Source organism: Neovison vison, chromosome X, assembly GCF_020171115.1.
Source record: "Neovison vison isolate M4711 chromosome X, ASM_NN_V1, whole genome shotgun sequence".
Classification (NCBI taxonomy): domain Eukaryota; kingdom Metazoa; phylum Chordata; class Mammalia; order Carnivora; family Mustelidae; genus Neogale; species Neogale vison.
In genome coordinates, this window is record NC_058105.1 from 95,292,429 (window position 1) to 95,313,773 (window position 21,345).

Below are 21,345 nucleotides of genomic sequence, written 5' to 3' on the forward strand. Positions count from 1 at the left end.
TTTCGAGGGCAACCCTGATGGGACTGCTCTCCCTCCTGAGAGCTTTTTCTGTATCCTCACTTTAAAAACCCCTATCACTTTACTCACACAACAACAACAACAACAACAAACCTAAGGATTTCGCGTATGTTGACAAATGCAGTCATCGTTACTTGTGTGTGGACAAGTGTGTGAGCAAGTATTTAGCAGCCATACAGAATTTGCTCTGACACTCAGGCCTAGGGGCTTACAGTTAGCCAACTCCTACCCTGGAAAATCTCTGTGGCCCCCTTCCCAGCTACTGGCTGCCTCCTTGTCTCCTGGCCATGAGTCAGCCCCAAAGTGTGCCACCCATAAAAATTTCCACACCTAATGGGATCATCCAAGCTGGAGATTCCCTACCCTGCTAACAGCATCTCTGTCTTCTACACAACTTAAGAAATAGGATTTTGTGGCCTCTCTGGAGATTCACAATGCATGTTTGCATATGAAAGACTAAACAAACTTGCAATAAAGAAACTTGTTTGACTTTTTTTTAAATCTTAGTATTTCACACACTTAGTTGTATACGGAAAACCCCATCCCCCACCTTTTCTCCCCCTACCCTGCCCTAAAGTTGTTTTGTGGCTAAGGCCACCCCTGGGAATAACTGTGAAGTAAGTGAAATGGATCTTTGTTTTCAATGCCTCCTGACACATTCCAGACCCCAAGAACCAACGCCAACCCCTTGGGTCTAAGTTCCTCTCACATTCCCCTTCTCTCCTGTTCTGTCCATCTTCCTGGACTCTAGCGCCCTGTGCCCCTCAGTGAGGGGGAGGGCAACTGTAGTAGAAAACAAAGGGACTGGGCTTAATGGGCAGTCCCACCAGCAAAACTGGCACAGTTCTTGGTACTTAGCCACTGGATTGACGCTATTTCCGGCACTGGAGTCTGTTTCCTGGAAGATGGGGGCAAGTGATGGGGTAGAGCCCTGTAGCCCTAGGAGCTTCCAATTCCTAATCTTCTCACTGGAGGGCCCACGTTCACTCTTTTTTTTTTTTTTTTTAAAGATTTTATTTATTTATTTGACAGAGAGAAATCACAAGTAGACAGAGAGGCAGGCAGAGAGAGAGAGAGGGAAGCAGGCTCCCTGCTGAGCAGAGAGCCCGATGCGGGACTCGATCCCAGGACCCTGAGATCATGACCTGAGCCGAAGGCAGCGGCTTAACCCACTGAGCCACCCAGGCGCCCCCCACGTTCACTCTTGCTTCTCTTCTCCAACTGATGCCCATGTGACATGAGCAGAAATCCATTCCTCTCTCCACCTCCACCCCATCCCTGGCGTGGCATTGCCGGGGGTTCTCCTCTTCCTAGAGCCATCTCTGAAAGTTAACTGTCCCTTCCATCCTGGGCTGGAATTTTCACCATCTGCCCCCGCCCTGTTCCCCTCTCCCCCCCACCACAAACAATCTCCAGGCCAGTTAACTACACTTTTCCCCACTGGCCAAGGCAATCTGGGCCACCCCACTGGGGCAAGGTCAGTTCCCGTGTAGGACAAACACTGCGTGCTGGGCCACACTGAGCAGGAGACCGGAGCCGAGGAGAACCCGGGCGTTGTGGGCGCAGACGACCACCCCGGTGGAGGGGAGGCTGTCGGACAGGGAGATGTTGAGCGGCCCCTCGGTGGTGTTGGTCACCTCCTCCACTGGGGCCCTCGGGGCCAGCAGCTTGGAGAGGAGGCTGCTGAACCTACTCACGGTGGTGGCCTCTGGCTCTGAGGACGGGCCTGAACTGGATGCGGTGAGGTTCAGCTCCTCGGGGTCCACACAGAGGCCATCGGAAGAGTGCCCAAAGGCCACCTGGCTGAGGTCTAGGCCAGCCACAGAGCCCGGGGCGGCGCACGGCACGTCAGACACGCGCCCAGAGCTCTCCATCCAGTCCCGCAGCCACTCCAGGTGGCAGTCACAGCGCCATGGGTTGCGGAAGAGAAAGAGGCGGCCCAGGAAGAAGCCAGGCTGGAAGGCGGCCCAGGCCAGCACAGTGAGGTGATTGCCATTGAGGTGCAGAGCGAGGAGGCCCGAGAGGTTCTGGAAGGCGCCCTCCTCCACAAAGGCGATGCTGTTGCGGTCCAGGTAGAGCAGCTCAAGCTCCGCCAGGTCCGCGAACCAGGCGCGCGCCACGAGGCCCAGCGCGTTGCCACCCAGGTTGAGCGTACGCAGGCGGCGCAGGCCTACGAAGGCTTCCGCGGGCAGCTCTCCCAGCCGGTTGTCGTTGAGCAGCAGGTGCTCCAAGGCGCCGCAGTCGCGAAAGGCGCCTGCGTGCACCGCACGGACGCGGTTGGCCTGCAGGCTGAGCGTGCGCAGGCGCCTCATGCCCTGCAGCGAGCTGGAGGCCACCGCCTCGATGCGGCTGCGCTCTAGGTGCGCATGCGTCAGGTTGGCCAGGCCGCGCAGCGCGCCGGGCACGCGGCGGAAGAGGTTGTCGAAGGCGGCGAGCTCGCGCAGGGCGGGCAGCTCGGCCAGGAGGCGCTCGGGCACCGTGAAGAGGCGGCAGGAGGCCAGGTCGAGCCGGCGGAGGCGGCCGAGGGCGGCGAAGGTGCGCGCGTGCAGGTAGCGCAGCTCGCCGTTGTGCGCCAGGCGCAGCTCGGCCAACCGCGGGAGGCCCTTGAAGGCGCCGGGCGTGATGAAGGACAGGTTGTTGTGGCGCAGAGACAGGCGGCGCAGCGACGGCAGCGTGCCAAAGGCCCGCTCGCCCAGGAAGCGCAGGCCGTTCCGGTCCAGGTCGATGGAAGCCGCCTCGCACGGGAACTCGGCCGGCACCCGCAGGAGGCCGGCGCGGTCACAGCGCACGGAACAGCCGCGCTCCGTGCTGCTGCAGGCGCAGGCGGCGGGGCAGGTGCGCGTGCAGGCCTCCTCCGCCCAGACGCTGGGCAGGCTGAAGACCACCGCTGGGAGGTGAGGAGCACGGAGAGAAGACAGAAAAGGAACAACCGTCAAAGGGTCGCACCAGTGAAGTCCTACCTGTCCACTTAGCAGGATTCTGCCCTCTACCCACCAAGTTCTCACACCTCCTGCATAACTGTGCCCTCCTAATGCCTTCTTTCCAGGTCCCAGACCTTCCCGGCACAGGTTCCCCACCCATGCCACCCACCCCTTTGCTTTCCAGTTATCTTCACCGGCAAATCCCAGGTGGGATTCTGGCATCTGACCCAATTCGGAACACCCTCCCGCCTGCAACATCACTTGATGCTCTCCTAGAATTCGGCCTAGGGGGTTCATTGCATGCGTAGGGGGACCTGGAGGGCATCACCGCTGCCTGTGCTCTAGTCCTGCGCTGCCCAATACCGTCTCGTCACTAGCCACATGTAGCTACTGAGCATTTGAAATATGCCTAGCCCGAATTGAGATGTGCTGGAAGTGTAAAATATACAGCATGTCTCAAACAGTACCAAAAAAAAAAAAAGAGTTATCAATAATTCTTATATTATGTGTTGAAATGACATTTTAGAAATATTGGGTTAACTAAAATATTAAAACTAATACCAACTGTTTCTTTTTATATTTTTAATGGGGCTACTTAGAAAATTTAAACATTTGTGGCTTGCATTATATTTTTATTGGTGCTGCTCTAGTCCCTGCCGCTGTAAGAATTCAATAACTGAAAACTTACCCCCCCCTTGAGAAAATTAAGCCTCATGAATGAGATTTAAGGAACAGGAGGTTAGTCAAGAAAGAAAATTCTGTCAATCGTTTTTAACAATCACCACATTTAAGCCATAAGGACAGCATTCTAAATTTACAATGACCTGCTTATGCATCTCAAAAAAATAACTGTGGACACCATGGAGTTAATTATCATTCACCAGCCCTTGCTCTCTAGAGACTTTTCTAAATCATCACAGGAGAGAATGGTGTTTATAAGTTAATTTTGTTCTGAGCATATGAATGGAGAATCAGATAAAGGCTTCAAAAGCCCTCCAGGAGGCTTGCCACCTGCAGCAAAACAGAATGGTAGCCAGAGGTCCTAAGCCCCATCTTGAGTTCCAATGGAAAAGGCAGCATGGAAGAAACACGGGTTTTATCTGGCCAGGAGCAGCTCACAGGTGGAGTGTGCTCGATCTGAAATTCCTGCAGAGGAACAAAGGTACCCAGAGGTAAACCTGACCACTGACACTCATAATTTCTAGCCTCCCTCAGCAGTACTCCCAAATTCCTAGCAATCATCCCTGACCTGCCATTCAGTCCCTCCCACTGTGTACCCATTACCCTGCCTTGGAGCCCTTGTAGGAACCTGAAGGTGTGGCCACACAAGGAGTGTGCAGAATCTGCTTGCTGCTGCCTCTGTGGCTTTGTTCAGCTTCCAGGGCCTTCAGTACATTTGTTGTGGACAATCCATGTTTTTTCAGCTGCTAGGAAGGGGTTCAGCTTTTTCAGACTTGGCTGGAGAACACTCAGCCCTTTGAGCAACCCCTCTGTTGTAAACTGTAGCTAGTTAAACATTCTAATATTACAGAGGCTTGACTTAGTTCTAACCTCTCCCTATGAACTAGACACCAAGCTTCCAGCAAGGTTCTTGGACCTTGTGCTGAGCTTAACTGTAAACAGGGCAGCAGCTGGGCTAGAGAGAAAACCTTTTAGAGAGACAGAGCCAAGAATATAACCTTAACTCCAGGCGTCAGCTGGGCAGGGATAGGACCTTTTTCTATCACAACTCTTCCAACTGGGTCAAGTAGAAGGCATCAGATTTCCTTACAAATAGTCCTTCATTCTACTCTCTTCTCCTTTTTAATTAAGAGAAGTGCGCTCTCAACTGTATGACTCATGTTTCTACTCCACAATAGCTAACATTGTTCCCGACACACTAAATGTTTGCAGAATTAAATGGAATTGATGCCTTCCTCTGTAATGATTCCTCCTGGAGAATGTCATTTATTAAAAACAAAACATAAGGGGCACATGGGTGGCTCAGATGGTTAAGCATCTGCCTTCGGCTCAGCTCGATGTGGGATCGAGCCCCACATCGGGCTCCCTGCTCAGCAGGGAGTCTGCTTCTCCCTCTCCCTCTGCCTCTCGCCCTGCTTGTGCTGTCTCTGTATCTCTGTCAAATGAATAAATTTTAAAATCTATTAAAAAAAAAACAGGTCGCCTGGGTGGCTCAGTCAGTTACGTGTTTGCCTTCAGCTCAGGTCAGGATCCCAGGGTCTTGGGATCAAGTCCGACATTGGGTTCCCTGCTCAGGGGGGAGTCTGCTTCTCCTTCTCCTGCTCCCCCTGCTTGTGTTCTCTGTCTCTCTCTCTTTCTCTCTGGGTCAAATAAATACATAAAATCTTTTAAAAGGAAAGTTTAGGACACCTGGGTGGCTCAGTTAGTTAAGGGACTGCCTTCAGCTCAGGTCGTGATCCTGGAATCCTGGGACTGAGTCCCATATTGGGCTCCCCGCGAAGCAGGGAGTCTGCTTCTCCTGACCCTCCCCCTTCTCATGGTCTCTCTCTCTCTCTCTCATTCTCTCTCAAATAAATAAATAAATAATTTTTTTTAAGTTTGGTTAAAAAAAAAAAAAAACCTCTTTGTCAAGGAATTCCTGGGATTATGACTGGAATTAGTTAATAAAATGGAGCTACCAGCTTTTCTAAAACATATGCAACAGGGGTGCCTGGGTGGCTCAGTGGGTTAAAGCCTGTGCCTTCGGCTCAGGTCATGGTCCCAGGGTCCTCGGATCGAGCCCCGCATTGGCCTCTCTGCTCTGCAGGGAACCCGCTTCCTCCTCTCTCTCTCTGCCTGCCTCTCTGCCTACTTGTGATCTCTGTCAAAGAAATAAATAAAATCTTTAAAAAAAAAATGCAACAGGGGTGGGAGTGAAGCTTTTTATTGTGTCCTTTTTTAAAAATTTTATTTATTTCTTTGACAGAGATCACAAGTAGGCAGACAGGCAGGCAGAGAGAGGAGGAAGCAGGCCCCCTGCTGAGCAGAGAGCCTGATGTGGGGCTCTATCCCACCACCCTGAGATCATGACCTGAGCTGAAGGCAGCGGCTTAACCCACTGAGCCACCCAGGCACCGCTTGTGTGTTGTTTTTATCTTAAATGTTGAACCATGTGGATGTATTCCCTATTTCAGAAAATAGATTAAGATTTATTTTGAACTTGAAACACTCAAGATGTTGTCACTATTAGAGATCTATTTTCAACCTTTGAAACTTTAAGAGCCATTAGGAATTACTAATTTACTGGATTACTTAGTGAAATTCAAATGAAATCAAGTAAATTCTCAGAACAGACAACCAAAATCCAGTATGGGTTTACCCAATATGAAGACTAAGTGTATGTCTAATGATTCAGAAAAGTAGGGCACTAAAACAAATTTTTTTTAAAAAATAATAACATATTTGGGTGAGTTCTGCTTGCAGTAATGGCACAGGAGCTTGTATCAGACTAACATTCCTGCTGATAGCTAGTGTAAACTGAAAAAATACTTAAACAAAAAAAAACTTTGAAGACACGAGAGAGCAACTTAAATAGGCAACCAGAGTAGATACAACCCTTAAAAGATGAGAAGCTGGGGCATGGTGGTTCAGGCGGTTCAACCTCCAACTCTTGATTTCTTGGTTTTGGCTCAGGTCATGATCTCAGGATCTTGAGATCAAACCCCCAGGTCTCCCTCCAAGCTGGGCATGGAGTCTGCTTAAGATTCTCAATCTCCGGGCGCCTGGGTGGCTCAGTGGGTTAAGCCGCTGCCTTCGGCTCAGGTCATGATCTCAGGGTCGTGGGATAGAGCCCCACATCGGGCTCTCTGCTCAGCAGGGAGCCTGCTTCCTCCTCTCTCTCTGCCTGCCTCTCTGCCTACTTGTAATCTCTCTCTGTCAAGTAAATAAATAAATAAATCTTTTAAAAAAAAAAAAGATTCTCAATCTCCCTCTCTCTCTGCCCCTCCCCCTCCTTCCCTCTCTAAAACAAATTAATTTTTAAAAATGAGAGGCAAACTAGGTGAAGACATATTTATCTGACTTTTCCTCTTATACCTAAATAACACTGTATGTTAACTCTAACGGAATTTTAAAAAATAATTATAAAAATGAAAATGAAAAGAAAACTGCCTTTTCCTCTTAGGTCATTTTTTTTTAAGATTTTACTTATTCTTTTTACAGACAGAGATCACAAGTAGGCATAGAAGCAGACAGAGAGAGAGGAGGACGCAGGCTCCCTGCTGAGCAGAGAGCCCGATGCGGGGCTCGATCCCATGACCCTGGGATCATGACCTGAGCTAAAGGCAGAGGCTTTAACCCACTGAGTCACCCAGGCGCCCCGTCTTAGGGCATTTTCAAGTCCATGCTACAGATAGGGAGTAGAGTTCAAGCAGAAAGCAAGAGTCTTATCAGACTGATGCACTAGAAGTCAGAGTATTACAGCTGCCACAGTGTCTGGAAATTGAAGAGGCAAAACACGGAAAAGAAGGAGCCACAAAACTGGCATACAGACTCCCCTCAGATCTTTGTTTGAGTCCTAACGTGCATATATGTGGAGTGACTCCAAGGAGCCAAGAAGTGAAGGCCAAAAGCACTAACCAAAGATTTCAACAATTTCCCAGTAATGGGAGACAGATTAAAAGTTCAAGGTCTACCAAGTTAGAAGGGCTTATAAAATACCTCAGGCTTTCTATGGAAATCCCAGAAGGCCACACCTTAGCAGTGAAGACCATTTCCCAGGACAAAGGGCAAAACTGCACTAGGCCTACCGTAACAAAACCTAAAAGTAAGCCTCCCCAGTATCAAGGTGACCTGCCAGTCAGTACTTTCAGTGAATGCCATGCAAAATTCAACACTCTTCAAAGGAAGATATAGAATCTAGATTTCCTTGTAACTACTACTTGTATACAAATAATACTAGATATGTGAAGTAGCAAAACATGACACTTGTCAAAAGGAAAAAAAAAAGTAGTTAACAGAGGCAGACCCAAAGACTGCTGAGATGTTGGAATTACCAAACAAGGATTAATTATAAATATGCTAAGAAATTTCCAGGAGAAGATGGATATAATGGGTGAAGACATGGAAAATTTGAATCTTAGAAGAGATCGTGAAACTAACAATGAGCCCAATGGAAATCTTAGTGCTGAAACAACAATATAATATTTGAAGATTTATTTCAGAGAGCATGGCTGGGGAAGGAGAGAGAGAGAAAAGGAAGAATCCTCCAGCAGACTCCCTGCAGAGCATGGAGCCTGATGCGGGGCTCAATCCTAGGACACTGAGATCATGACCTGAGCCGAAATGACAAGTTGGACATCCAACCAACTGAGCCACCTAGGCACACCACAATATTTGAAATTTTTAAAAACTGATTGAATAAGAAAAACAGATTGGACACAGCAGAAAAAAAAGATTTCATGAACTTGAAGAGAAGTCAACAGAAATTACAGAAGCACAGAAGAAAAAAAAAAGACTGGAAAAAATATGATTGGAACTTCAATGATCTATGGGATAATATCAAGCAATTGGATGACCATGCATGTTTTGGAGTTTAAAAGTACAGAAGAAAGAGAATACAGCAGAAAAATAATTGACAATTTCTAAAATTTGATTAAAACCAAGAAGCCCAGCAAACCCCAAGTAACATCACATACACATACACACACAAATATACTTCTAGACTCATCATAGTCAAACTGCTGAAAACCAAAGATAGAAAATTCTTTAAAGCGTCCAAAGAAAAAAGACATTATGTAGAGTACACAACAATAAGAACAATGGCTGACCCACAGAGGCTATAAGACAATAAAATATATCTTTTAAAAAAAATTTTAAGTAAACTCTATGCCCAATGTGGGGCTTGAACTCATAACCCCAAGATCAAAAGCCCCATGCTCTACCAAGTGAGCAGCCAGGTGCCCCCTGAAATTGCATCTTTTAAAGAGCTGGAAAAGGGGTGCCTGGCTGGCTCAGTCAGTGAAGCATCCAACTCTTGATTTTGGCTCAGGTCATGATCTCAGGGTCCTGCGATCAAGCCCCAAGAAGGGCTCCATGCTCTGTGTGGAGTCTACTTCTCCCTCTCCCTCTGCTCTTTCTTTCTCTCTCTCTCTCTCTCAAATAAATAAATAAATAAATAAAATATTTTTTAAAAAATAAAGGGGCACCTGGGTGGCTCAGTGGGTTAAAGCCTCTGCCTTCAGCTCAGGTCATGATCCCAGGGTCCTGGGATTGAGCCCCGCATCGGGCTCTCTGCTCAGCAGGGAGCCTGCTTCCCCCTCTCTCTCTGCCTGCCTCTCTGCATACTTGTGATCTCTGTCAAATAAATAAATAAAATCTTAAAAAAAGAAAAAGTAAAAGAAAATTCATCCCTAACAGATCTTCCGCACAAGAAACAAAGATGTTCTTTAGCCTGAAGGGAAATATGGAATGAAGAGTAATGGAAATGGCCAATAATGTCACAAGGGAAATATGGAATGAAGAGTAATGGAAATGGCCAATAATGTCACAAAAAGACTTTTTTCTCACCTTAATTGCTTAACAGGTAACTGATTGTTTAAAGTCAAAAGAGCAATGCACTGTGGAGTTTATAACATTTGTAAATGACAAATATGACTAGAGCATAAAGGATAAGAAGGGAAGTAAAACTGAATTGTACTCTTGTAAGAATCTTACATTATAGATGAAGCAGTATAAGATTAATTCAAGGCAGACGACAATAAATTAAAGATGCATATTGCAATCCCTAGAAAATAAAAAAGAACCTTGGCCCCCATCTCACACTACACACAAAAACTTATTTTAGGTGGACCACAGACCTAAATGTAAAAGCTAAGACTATAAAGCTTCTTGAAGACAATATAAAAGAATATCTTTTGTGACCTAATGGTAAGCTAGGTCTTCTTAGAACCAAAAAGTAAAAAAAAAAAAAACATAAAAGAGGAAAATAATAACTTGGACTTTACCAAAATAAAAGAAGTCTGCTCTTTGAAAGACACTGTTAAGAGAATGAAAAGTGGGGTTTCTGGGTGATGCAGATGATTAAGCATCTGACTCTTTATTTCAGCTCAGGTCAGGATCTCAGGGTCCTGGGATCAAGACCCGCGTTGAGCCCTGCATTGAGCCCTGCATTGGGCTCCACACTCAGAGAATCCTGCTTCAGGATTCTCCCTCGCCCCTGCCCCTCATTAGGTTGAGCTTGCGCGTGCTCTCTCTCTAAAATCAATCAATCAATCATTTTAAAAAACGGGGGAGGGGGAATGGAAAGACGGGCCACAGACTGGGAGAAAATAGCTATGTATTTTCTCTGTATATATATCTCATAAAAGACTTGTATCTAAAATATATAAAGAACTCTCAAAACTCAGTGATAAGAAAACAGATAACCCAATTAATAAATGGGCAAAATATGTGAAGAAACACTTGACCAAAAAAAGATACACAAAAGGCAAACATGAAAATATGGTCAACATCCTTAGTTGTTAGGGAAATGCTAATTAGAATTGCATCCTATTAGAATGACTAAAATTATAAAGATCAACATACCAAGTATTGAAGAGCATATGGAGTAACTGCGACCCTCTTACAAGGTTGGCGGGAGTGTAAAGTGGTACCACCACATTGGAAACAATGTGGCACTTCCTTTAAAATTAAACATACACCTACCTTATGATTCATCCATTCTACTCCTAGGGAAATAAAAGCGTATGTCCATACAAAACACTTGGGCACGAGGCGCCTGGGTGGCTCAGTGGATTAAGCCTCTGCCTTCAGCTCAGGTCATGGCCTCAGGGTCCTGGGATCGAGCCCCGCATTGGGCTCTCTGCCTCCCACCCGCCACCGCCTGCCTCTCTACCTACTTGTGATCTCTCTCTCTCTCTGGCCAAATAAATAAATTAATAAATAACTTTTTTTTAAAAAGACTTGGGCATGACTGTTCACAGCTGCTTTAATCAGAGTAACACAGAACTGGAAACAACATTAACACCCACCAAGTCTGAACAGGTAAACAAATTATCATGTAGCCACACAACTGAATACTACTGGGTGATAAAAAGAAATGGATGAATCTCAAGATAATCTTGCTGAGTAAAATCTTGCTGTACAAACAAAAAAAAGTACATAGGATCTGATTCCACGTACGTGACCATTACTCTGTAGTAACAGAAAGACCAGTGGTCGGCCCAGGATGGGTGGGGAGACAGAGAGGGACATGGAAGGAGGAACCTTACAGGGGCATAAATCTTGGAGGTAATGGATATGTCATTTATCTTGATTGCGCTGATGGTTTCACAAGGGTACACTTCAAATATGTTCAGTTTGTTAAACATCAATTATATTTCAAGAAGTTGGGGTTTTTTTTAAGATTATTTGAGAGAGAGAGCACAAGAGAGCATGAGCGAGTGTGTGGGGAAGGGCAGAGGGAGAGAGAAATTTAAGCAGACTCCATGCTGAGTGCTGAGTCTGTCACAGAGTCCCATGTGGAGCCCCACACAGAGCCCGACATGGGGCTCGATCTCATGACCCTGAGATCATGACCTGGGCTGAAACTAAGAGCGAGACATTTAATTAACTGCAGCACCCAGGTGCCCTAATAAAGCAACTTAAAAAAAAAGATATCAAGGAAAGTAATACAGTGTATACATATATACACATATATATATACCATATATGTATATGACTTGTATACAGAATATAAAAACAACTACAAACAAATAATGAAAAGACAACTAAATAAAAATGGGTAAAAGACTTGAGACACTTCATGAAAGAATATATTAAGTAGTCATTAGGGAAGTGCCAATTAAAACAATGAGATTTCCTTATACACCCACTAGAATGGCGACAATTCAAAAGACTGACAACCCCAAATGCTGGCAAAGATGTAGACCAACTGGATTCTCCCATGGTTGGCGGGAGTGGAAAATAGTTCGGGAACTCTGCAAAGCTTTGGCAGTGTCTATTAAAGCTGAACATATGCCTACCCTATGACTCAGCAATTCCACTCCTAAGTATTTACCCAAGAGAAAGAAAAGAAAGGTCCACATGAAGACTGTACAAGAATGCTCATAGTGGCTTATTCAGAACAGATAAAAATTGGAAACTACCCAACAGTAGAGAAAGAAAAAGGAACCAACCATTGATACAAACAACAAAAACATTATGCTGAGCCACAGAAACTTGACACAAAAGGGTACATACTATAAGATTATACTTCTATGCAGTCCCAGAACAGAGCCGTTGGCAGGGGGGCTCTGAGGGCTCAACAGAGTAAGGCCTGCAGATGAACTCGGTCCCAAAAGACAGCAAATATCTGTAAGACGTAGTTTGGGAATGTTATCTGGGTGATAGGAGCATGTATCATAGAGTTCAAATTAATCAGATTTTGTGGGTTTCTTTTTAATTAGTGTTTGCTCAAAGCTAAGCTTGCTACCTTTTTCTCATTTCATATGACAATCTGCAAGGTAAGTATTATTCTCTTCTCATGAAAGAGGAAACTGAGGTTCAAAGTGGTTAAATGACATCAACCTTTGGTTTTGGTCTTTCCATTATGCTGTACTCTTCCCCACCGGACACACCCAAAGAGCTTCCATCTCTTTAACTATAAACTGAAGGGCCCGCACTTCCTGCCCTTTAGGGGCCCTTCTGGCTCTCATTTTCCCGGTTGGGCAGCAGCTGTTGCCAACCACCACCTCTAAGAAAAAGTACCAGAACCCCATGGGTCTCTGCCACCTCCTCCCAGACACAGCTGTTTGGACTGGGGATAAACATTTGACCTAAGCAGAGCCAATCAGATTCATTCAACAGCCCCTGCCCCCTCCCCACTAACTGGCTGTGAACATAGAATGGGCAGTGAAATGGTGGGCATCAGCCAGTACAATACTGGGGCTAGGTTTGTTACCAGAGCCACGTGCCAGTCAGAGTTACAAGGGAGCAGGAGTCCAGGGCAAGGTGAGGAAGCTGGTGTGCGGACAGAGGACAAAACCCCAATGTGAGAATCACAGAGATGGAGATAAAGAAGAGCGGGAAGTTCCCCGCCAGCTCGCTAGTTCCCAGAAGGCTCGCTAGTTTATAGCTGTTTCTATGACGTTTCCTCATTTCCATTTTTTAAACCTACTCAAACCATCTGTGTGGACAAGTGGATTTCTGTTCCTTGCGACCAAACCATCTCTGATAGTAGAGGATGTTTGATACTTTTTCTGGCTACCCGGCAACTTTTAAATACTCTTTCTACATTTAGGGAATTTTCTACATTATAAGTCCTTCTCCTCAAGATAGAAGCCAGAAATTCTCTTTCCCAATGTCCCTTACAGTTAGGGCCGAGGCATGTGACCTAGTTTTGCCGATTGGACACCCAAAGGGACACTTGGATTCAGAAGTAAGTGCAAGGCAGAAACCATTTTCTGGCCAGGATGACGGCAGAGGTATCTGGATTTTCAGGCTCTTGGGGTATTATTTCTGGGACCCAGTGCCCAGCATGACGCCCAGGAGCTGCCAGCTGGGTCCACCAGTGGTGGTGGCCTCAGGGCCTTTGCTGGAGCTGTCCGGCTCCCTGGCTCAGGCGTTGCTCTGGGCAGTGCAGTGGGCCCTAACCAGGAAAACTGGGAATACCTCACAACCCTGAATAACCCTTTCTTGGCTTCAACAGTACCTTAAGTAGGTGCTGTGGTTTACAACAAGAATCCAAAACAGCATCAGAGGTGAAACAGGTCCCCTTAATATCTGCACCAGCTCCTCCTTCTGGCCCCTTACTCCCCCACAAAGAACTCGTGAACATTCCACCTTAAAAGAAAAAGCTACTCAAATTCAGGACCAGGCGGTGCCCCTCAACCAAAAGGAAGCTCCTTGCTATTCACTGGCACAATAAATAGAATATAGAATCAAAATTTGTTGAGGCCATCCCTGATTTTTCCAAATGCAAATGAAAAGGGGCCTCTCCTGTCATCAGCAGTGATCGTTCCAAAAACAAATCTCCTCGGCTGTCCAGGGCCAAGTTCCACTGGGATCCCTTGGCCAGAAAAACATTTACCGAATTAAAATAAAGATCACAGTTTGTGAGAGGTGAAGGTCAAACTCCCCGGCAGTTGCTGAGTAATTTCTGTTCGCACACCAGTATTTTTGAGAAGGATCCGTGTAGAAATCTGAAAAGGTTTCAGACTTTCCCAGTCTGACATTGGGAGAGGAAGATGGGAAATTCAGCCAACCTGGCCCGGTCTCAGGACTGGCCGCTGCTCAGCTAGGCTCTGTCACAGCTCAGGGTTACGAATACGGGGCTTTCCAGAGCATTCAATCTGGAAGCACTCATCCTGAGGGCACGGCCTCTCTCATTCTCTCATAAACTCTGATGACACTGCCTTTCATCCCTGCCTTCTCACACTGCTCTCTTGAGCGTTTTGTTTTGCTTTAACCTCAGCCAAGGTTTCCGAATCTCAGTTCCCTCATCTGTAACAGGAACGGATGAGTTGTAAAGCTCAAAACAGCTGTGAAAGCATGGGATAAAGCTAACAGCAAGCTCCACGAGGCACTGTTGCCACAGGATTAAATCTCACCAAGAGACTAGTACTTCAAGGACCACATGGAGGTGTGCCCCCAAAGTGGAAAGCAAGACACGAAGTATGAGACTAGTGAAATTACAACAAGTAGACTGCAAGGAAGAGTCTAGAATGGTTCTCTGCCTGGGCTGCACATTAGAATCACCAGGTGGACCGACTTTATTAAAATGGGATTTATTGGGGGGCGCCTGGGTGGCTCAGTGGGTTAAAGCCTCTGCCTTCAGCTCGGGTCATGATCCCAGAACTGGGATCGAGCCCCACATCAGGCTCTCTGCTCAGCGGGGAGCCTGCTTCCTCCTCTCTCTCTGCATGCCTCTCTGCCTACTTGTGATCTCTGCCTATCAAATAAATAAATAAAATCTTTTAAAAAAATGGGATTTAGGGACGCCTGGGTGGCTCAGTTGGTTAAGCAGCTGCCTTCGGCTCAGGTCATGATCCCAGCGTCCTGGGATCGAGTCCCGCATCGGGCTCCTTGCTCTGCGGGGAGCCTGCTTCTCCCTCTGACTCTGCCTTCCACTCTGTCTGCCTATGCTCGCTCTCGCTCACTCTCTCTGACAAATAAATAAATAAAATCTTTAAAAAAAAAAAGGGGGGGATTTATTGGTCACCTGGGTGGCTCAGTAGGTTAAAGCCTCTGCCTTCGGCTCAAGTCATGATCCCAGAGTCCTGGGATCGAGCCCCTTGTCGGGCTTTCTGCTCAGGAGGGAGCCTGCTTCTCTGCCTACTTGTGATCTCTGTCAAATAAACAAATAAAAATCTTTAAAAAATAAAAAATGGGATTTATCCACATGGTATAAAATGTTACAAGGTATAACCTAGAATTACCATATGCCCCAGCAATTCCACTCCTTAGGTATATACGCAAAGGAATTGAAAGCAGGTGTTCTAATAAATACTTGGGCATGGGGACGCCTGGGTGGCGCTGTTGGTTAAACGACTGCCTCCGGCTCAGGGCGTGATCCTGGAGTCCCGGGATCGAGTCCCACATCAGGCTCCCAGCTCCATGGGGAGTCTGCTTCGCTCTCTGACCTTCTCCTCGCTCATTCTCTCTCTCACTGTCTCTCTCTCAAATAAATAAAATAAAATCTTTAAAAAATAAATAAATAAATAAATAAATAAATAAATACTTGGGCATGAAAGTTCATAGCAGCGTTATTCACAATAGCCCAAAGAGAGAAACAAATGTCCATCAACAGATGAATGGATAAACAAAATGTGGTCTGTCCACACCATGAAATATTATTCTGCCATAAAAAGGAATGAAGTAGCGATACACACTAAATGTGGATGAACCTCAGAAACGTTATGCTGGGGGTGCCTGGGTGGCACAGTTGGTTAAGCATCCAACTCGGCTCAGGTCATGATCTCAGGGTCATGAGATTGATCCCGTTGCCCTCCAAGCTCAGCATGGAGTATGCTTGATATTCTCTCCCTCTCCCTCTGCCCCGCCCCCGTGATTTCTCTCTCAAATAAATAAATAAATCTAACAAACAAACATTAGGCTAGGGGAAAGCAGCCAGACACACAGGCCACATACTGTAGGATTCCATTTACATGAAATGCCCAGAAGAGGCAAAGCCGTAGAGACAGAAAGTAGGTTAGTGTCTGCCAGGGGCTGGGAGTAGTAAGAATGCGGAGTGACTGCCTAATAGGTAGAAGGTTTCCTTTCGGGGTGATGCAAATGCCTTGGAAATAGAGGTGATGGTTGCACAACATTGTGAATGTGCTCAATGCTGCCAAACTGTACACTTTAAAATGGTTCATGGTTTGGGGCACCTGGATGGCTCAGTCAGTTAAGCGTCCAACTCTTAGCTCAGGTCTTGATGTCATGTTTGGAGCCTACTCTAAAAAAAAAAAAATTAAAGAATTTAAAATGGTTTATGATTAGGGCAGCTGGGTGGCTCAGTCAGTTAAGCATCCAACTCCTGATTTCTTGATTTTGGCTCAGGGCATGATCTGGGGGTCCTGAGATCGAGCCCGCACATTGGGTTCCATGCTGGGCATGGAGTCTGCATAAGTCTCTCTCTCTCTCTGCCTCTCCTCACCTCTCACCACGCATGCAGGTGCACTTTCTCTCTCTCTCATAAAGAAAATGGTTCATGGTTAATTTTATGTTGTGTGAATTTTACTTCAATAAAAAAATAATAATAATAGTGAATGTTACAAGGTGTCCGAAATCTAGGCAAATACAGAAATGGGTCCCTGCTTTTGTGTTCGGGTCTGATGTGTTGACCACCTCCGCACTGCAGGGAGGCAGGGAAGGCTGGGTTCAGATGCCCCATAGAATGAGGTCTTAATGTAGACCAGCTGAGGAATTTCTCCTCCAGAGGCCCTCCGATTTTCAGATGTGTGCTTTTCCCCTTGAGGTCTGCTGAGGAGAACAGTTATTCATGGAGTTTCCAACCACAGACTGAGTTTTAAGTGTTTCTTCATCCTCATTGTTTTCAAAGAACTTGTGCCTCACGAAACCAAAATAGCAAGGGAAAATATGGTCATTTTCTGCTTTCAGCAAAATCTCTTCAGCCACTTTGGCTCTGGAAGTCATTCTCCTCCCACTCCCTGCAAATGCTGTCCGGATTGCTCCTCAGGCCAAGACCCAGTGCTGGATTTTCAAAACAAAATGGGCTGGGGGAAATGGAGAGGCAGTGGGGGAGACCATCCCATGGCCTCTGACCTCACGGTAATCCCGGAACTTCCTTCTCATGCCACAAGCATACCTTTTGTGACAGTAAAGACAGAGAGGATCCTAGATTCACCCCTCAGCTTTGCTGACTAATGTGCGTCATGGGGGATGGAGAAACTGGTGTGTCTCAGGAAGGGTGTTCTGCTGATGGCCTCACAGGCCCTGCGAATCCTATGGTAGAGAGCTGTCCCATAGGAGGAGTAGAACACAAGGCCCCAGGAAGGCCTCCGGGCCTAAATATTGATAATCGCCCCAAACTGAAACAAGTGCTCTACTTGTTTCAATGGGGGGAATGAATGATGAACAAACTAGTAGCCCCCATTCAAGGAGTACTACTCTACAATCAAAGCCAACGAGCTACTTATCCATGCAACGACACCAATGAATGGCGCACGCATACTGCCCTTCACTGCACAGCAGGTGAGTCTCATTAATAAAGGATGTGTTCTCTTTGGGGTGCAGGCGCTCTCTCCCTACAGACTTCCTTTTCTCTTTTAAGTCAAGTTGATTAAGGTATAATTTACCTCAATGGAAATGTACCCATTTTAAGTGTATAACAAATGCAACACATCTGTGTAAGCTCCACTCTACACGGGATTTAGAACATTCCTACCATTCAGAAAGTTTCCTCGGGTCCCATTGACAGCAGTCCCCTCCCCATCCGCAGCTCCAGACAACCACTGATCCGCTTTCTGAACTGTAGATTCGTTTTGCCTATTCTAGAACTTCATATAAATGGAATCAAATGGTTTTTTTCAGTCAACATGATGTTTGTGAGATGCATCTGTGTTGTCTGAATGTCACTTGCTCCTTCATTTTTTTAAAGATTTATTTACTTATTTGAGAGAGACAGAGAGATCTCAGGGAGCAGCAGAGGGAGAGGGAAAGAGAAACCTTCACAGACTCCTTGCTGAACATGCAGCCAGATGTGGGACTCGATCCCATGGCCCTGACATCATGACCTAAGCCCAAACCAAGAGTTGAACGCTCAACGAACTGAGCCACCCAGAGGCCCCAGTGGTTCATTTTTACTGCTGGACAATATTCCACCGTGTGGCTGTACCCCAATTTGTGTGTTCAGTCACCTGTGAATGGGCATTTGGTTTGTTTTCCAGTTTTCACCTGTGGTGACTAAGGCTGACGGAAGGATTTGTGGGTGAGTCTTGCTACAGACACGTGTTTTCAGTTAGCATTTACCTAGGAGAGGAATTGCTGGGTCAGATGGTAAGTATCTCAGTTGCTTCACATCCACACCAACACTTGCTATGTCTTTTTAACTCTAGCCATCCTAGTGGGTGTGAAGTGGTATCTCCTTGTGGGTTTCATTTGCATCTCCCTGATGACTAATAAAGTTGAGTATCTTTTCATGTACTTGCTAGTCATCTGTATATCTTCTTTGATGAAAGAGCTATTCAAAATGTGCTGCCCATATTTTAAAGACGGGTTGTCTTAGGGGGCACCTGGCTGGCTCAGTTGGGAGAGCATGTGACTCGATCTTGGGGTCGTGAATTCGAGCCCCACATTGGGCATAGAGGTTCATCATTTTAAAAAAATTGTAATGGGTTGTCTTATTATTGATTTTGAAGAGTTTCTGAACTAGATACAGATTTTTTTAGGTGCAAGGCCTCTATCAGGTACTGTAACGGTTCTCATCTGGGCGGCTTCACCCATTTAACAAATCTTTACAAGCACCTACAATGTCTTAGATTCTAGAGACGGAAAGGTGAATAAAACAGAAACCCGGGCCCTTGTTAGAGACTTGTGGTTTAGAACAAGCCCTGGGTGAGGAAACCTGTAAAGCAAGGAATTGGGATATTACGCTGTGGACAGCAGGAAGACCCCAAAGAAGCTCCCATGGTGGAGAGGGGAGGGGCGGGAAGGGGAGGAGCAGAGAGGGGAAGGGAAGGGAGGGGAGGGGAAGGGAGGCACTTCCAGTGAACCCTCTTGTCCAGAGAATTTCTGTTCCGCTTTTGTCCCAGATTTGCCCTGCCGTGAGCCACGTCTGATTCCCCCACGACCTTGTTTTGTCAGGCTCATTTAATCATTTTTTTTTTCCCTAGCTAAGGAGGTACAACCCTATCCCTGCCTGCTTCTCGGGAACATGTCGTTCATAATCCTGTGACTTGTAGTCAGAGTAATATTGTCTGTGCTGCTGAGTGTGTTTTAAATTAAAGCGCCAGGGGATGTGGAGACGGTCATTAATTTTAAGTGCAGCTATTGTTAGCAAATGATGTCACTGCTAAGCTCTCCAACTTGTCACAAGAAGTCTGGATGTATTTCGGGTTTCTGCGGCAGCAAGAACAGCTCCCGTTTTGCCATGCGCAGGCTAGGAATACTGTCTGCATTCTGTCAGGGATGGGAGAGCTTTGGGTACACACTGAAAATCATGCTGGCTCAGAGAACCAAACATTCTGTCCCAATGAGTCAATCAAACTTCATGTCCTTTCTAGGTAGAAGATACGGCAAGGAGCTGGCTGTTCGTAATTATATGTCAACCTCTGTCCTTTGGAGGCTCCTCAGTGTAGAAAGTCATGTTCTGCTTATCACAGTGTTCCCTACACCTTGTTCCAATTCTGTTTCTCATTTATGTATTAGATCTTCCATAAAGGAATGCAAGCTTCTCAAGGACAAAAGCTGTCCAATTATACCCCTCATAATATCCCTGGAGTGTACTGTTGACTCACTGAATAGACCAAGCTCTACTTTTTGAAAAAGTGGAATAAAGGGTAAGAAGATTCTATTACTACCATTTTGGAATTATCTGGCAAAATTTTCTCTGCCAGCACTGCACACAGACGTCTATCACATGGGTACTTATCACCTCAAATAATTACATTCACCCAAGGGCCAGAAAAACAGATTCTTTGTGTAGAATCCTTTGCTGCAGAATTTACCAAGGGATTTTTTTCCTCCTGGGCGATCTCGGCTTTGAGCAAGTGGGTCTGCAGAGGTGTGGCAAAAAAATTCTGTTATATTAAAACCCACGTAACAATAGGACCAAAAACCTTGGGGAAGAATGTTTCAACATCCATAATCACACAATTCCCACCTGATATTTTCATTTTTTTCTTCTTCCTTTAGGAAGATGGTTAAGGAATTTTTTTAAAACTAAATAAGCTTAAAGTAATATGACCACTGTAGTTCTTGGTGATTACACCAATGAAGTTGTATCGGAAATTAGAATAAGAAAATGATGGGGCGCCTGGGTGGCTCAGTCATGAGGCATCTGCCTTGGGCTCAGGTCATGGTCCCAGGGTCCTAGGATTGAGCCCCGAGTGGGGCTCCCTGCTCAGCAGGAAGCCTGCTTCTCCCTCTCCCGCTCATCCTGCTTGTGTTCCCTCTCTTGCTGTCTCTCCCTCTCTCAAATCAATAAAATCTTTTTAAAAATTAAAAAAAAGAAAAAGAACTCATATCTGAAATTAGAATAAGAAAATTGCCAAAATGTTATTTCATATATTTGGCTCAGGAATTCTGTTTTTCAACAAACAAACAAGCAAACTAAACCCCCCACCTGTTCTGTTTTATCTCATTCTCCATTCCCTCCCCCCTGATCACAGTTCTGTACATGGTGTCCATGTACGGCTTTCATGGAAGCCACTTGAAGACCAAGCTCCTTGGGTAGAAGCCCTGTGGTTTCCATGCATCTTCTAGAATCTTCTATGGGCTCTCCAACCCCTGCCCCCACTGGCATCTATCTGCTGGGGGTCAGAAGGAAGGGGCCTTGGAACTCACCATGCAGCAGCAGGACCAGCATCCCGTGGTCTTTCATCCACCCGGTGGCTTAGAACCACCCAGCTGTGGACTCCCTACCTGAAGGGAGACAGCACAGGTCACCGAGCGCCCAGGAGGGGTCCCTGGAGAATGGGGACACACAGGCCCCTCCCCACACCTGTGCACTTCCTCCTGAATGCCCTGCCTTTGCCCTCTTCTTCACACTCACTTCTCCCCATCGATCTTGGTCTTAAGAGAAACCAGTAACAAGAGCCCACCAGAAGGTCCCCCCGCCCCCAATTGACAGCTTGGCTCTGTTTGGAAACCCTTCATCAGACTAGAACCCTGACAGCAACACAGATGGACTCACTGACAACCCAGCAAGCAAATGGACAGAGAAGAGACCTCTGCTGAGAAGCATTCATGAATAGTCAGTCCCCAAATGTCGCTTACTGTCCTGGGGGTCTGCCTGGTCCTGCTC

At 46.2% G+C, this 21,345-nt stretch overlaps 1 protein-coding gene across 1 annotated transcript; it reads right to left on the bottom strand.

Moving 5' to 3' along the window:
* Positions 1-1,496: 1,496 nt before the first annotated feature.
* NYX (nyctalopin) lies at positions 1,497-20,922 on the bottom strand. Its single transcript, XM_044234739.1, has 3 exons — positions 20,886-20,922; positions 12,611-12,694; positions 1,497-2,905 (listed from the first exon to the last, which is right to left on the bottom strand). The coding sequence occupies exons 1-3, from the start codon at positions 20,920-20,922 to the stop codon at positions 1,497-1,499; spliced, it is 1,530 nt and encodes a 509-aa protein (XP_044090674.1).
* Between the last annotated feature and the right edge of the window lie 423 nt (positions 20,923-21,345).

Bases quoted from the DNA above. Each gene is read 5' to 3' on its own strand.
- NYX (XM_044234739.1), bottom strand. From the start codon at position 20,922: ATGAAAGACCACGGGATGCTGGTCCTGCTGCTGCATG. The intron at 12,695-20,885 runs GTGAGTTCCAAG...GGCTCTGCTTAG, and splicing joins GCTGGTCCTGCTGCTGCATG to GTCAAATGTTTATCCCCAGT. The intron at 2,906-12,610 runs GTGGTGGTTGGC...CTCACCTCCCAG, and splicing joins TCTGGTACTTTTTCTTAGAG to CGGTGGTCTTCAGCCTGCCC.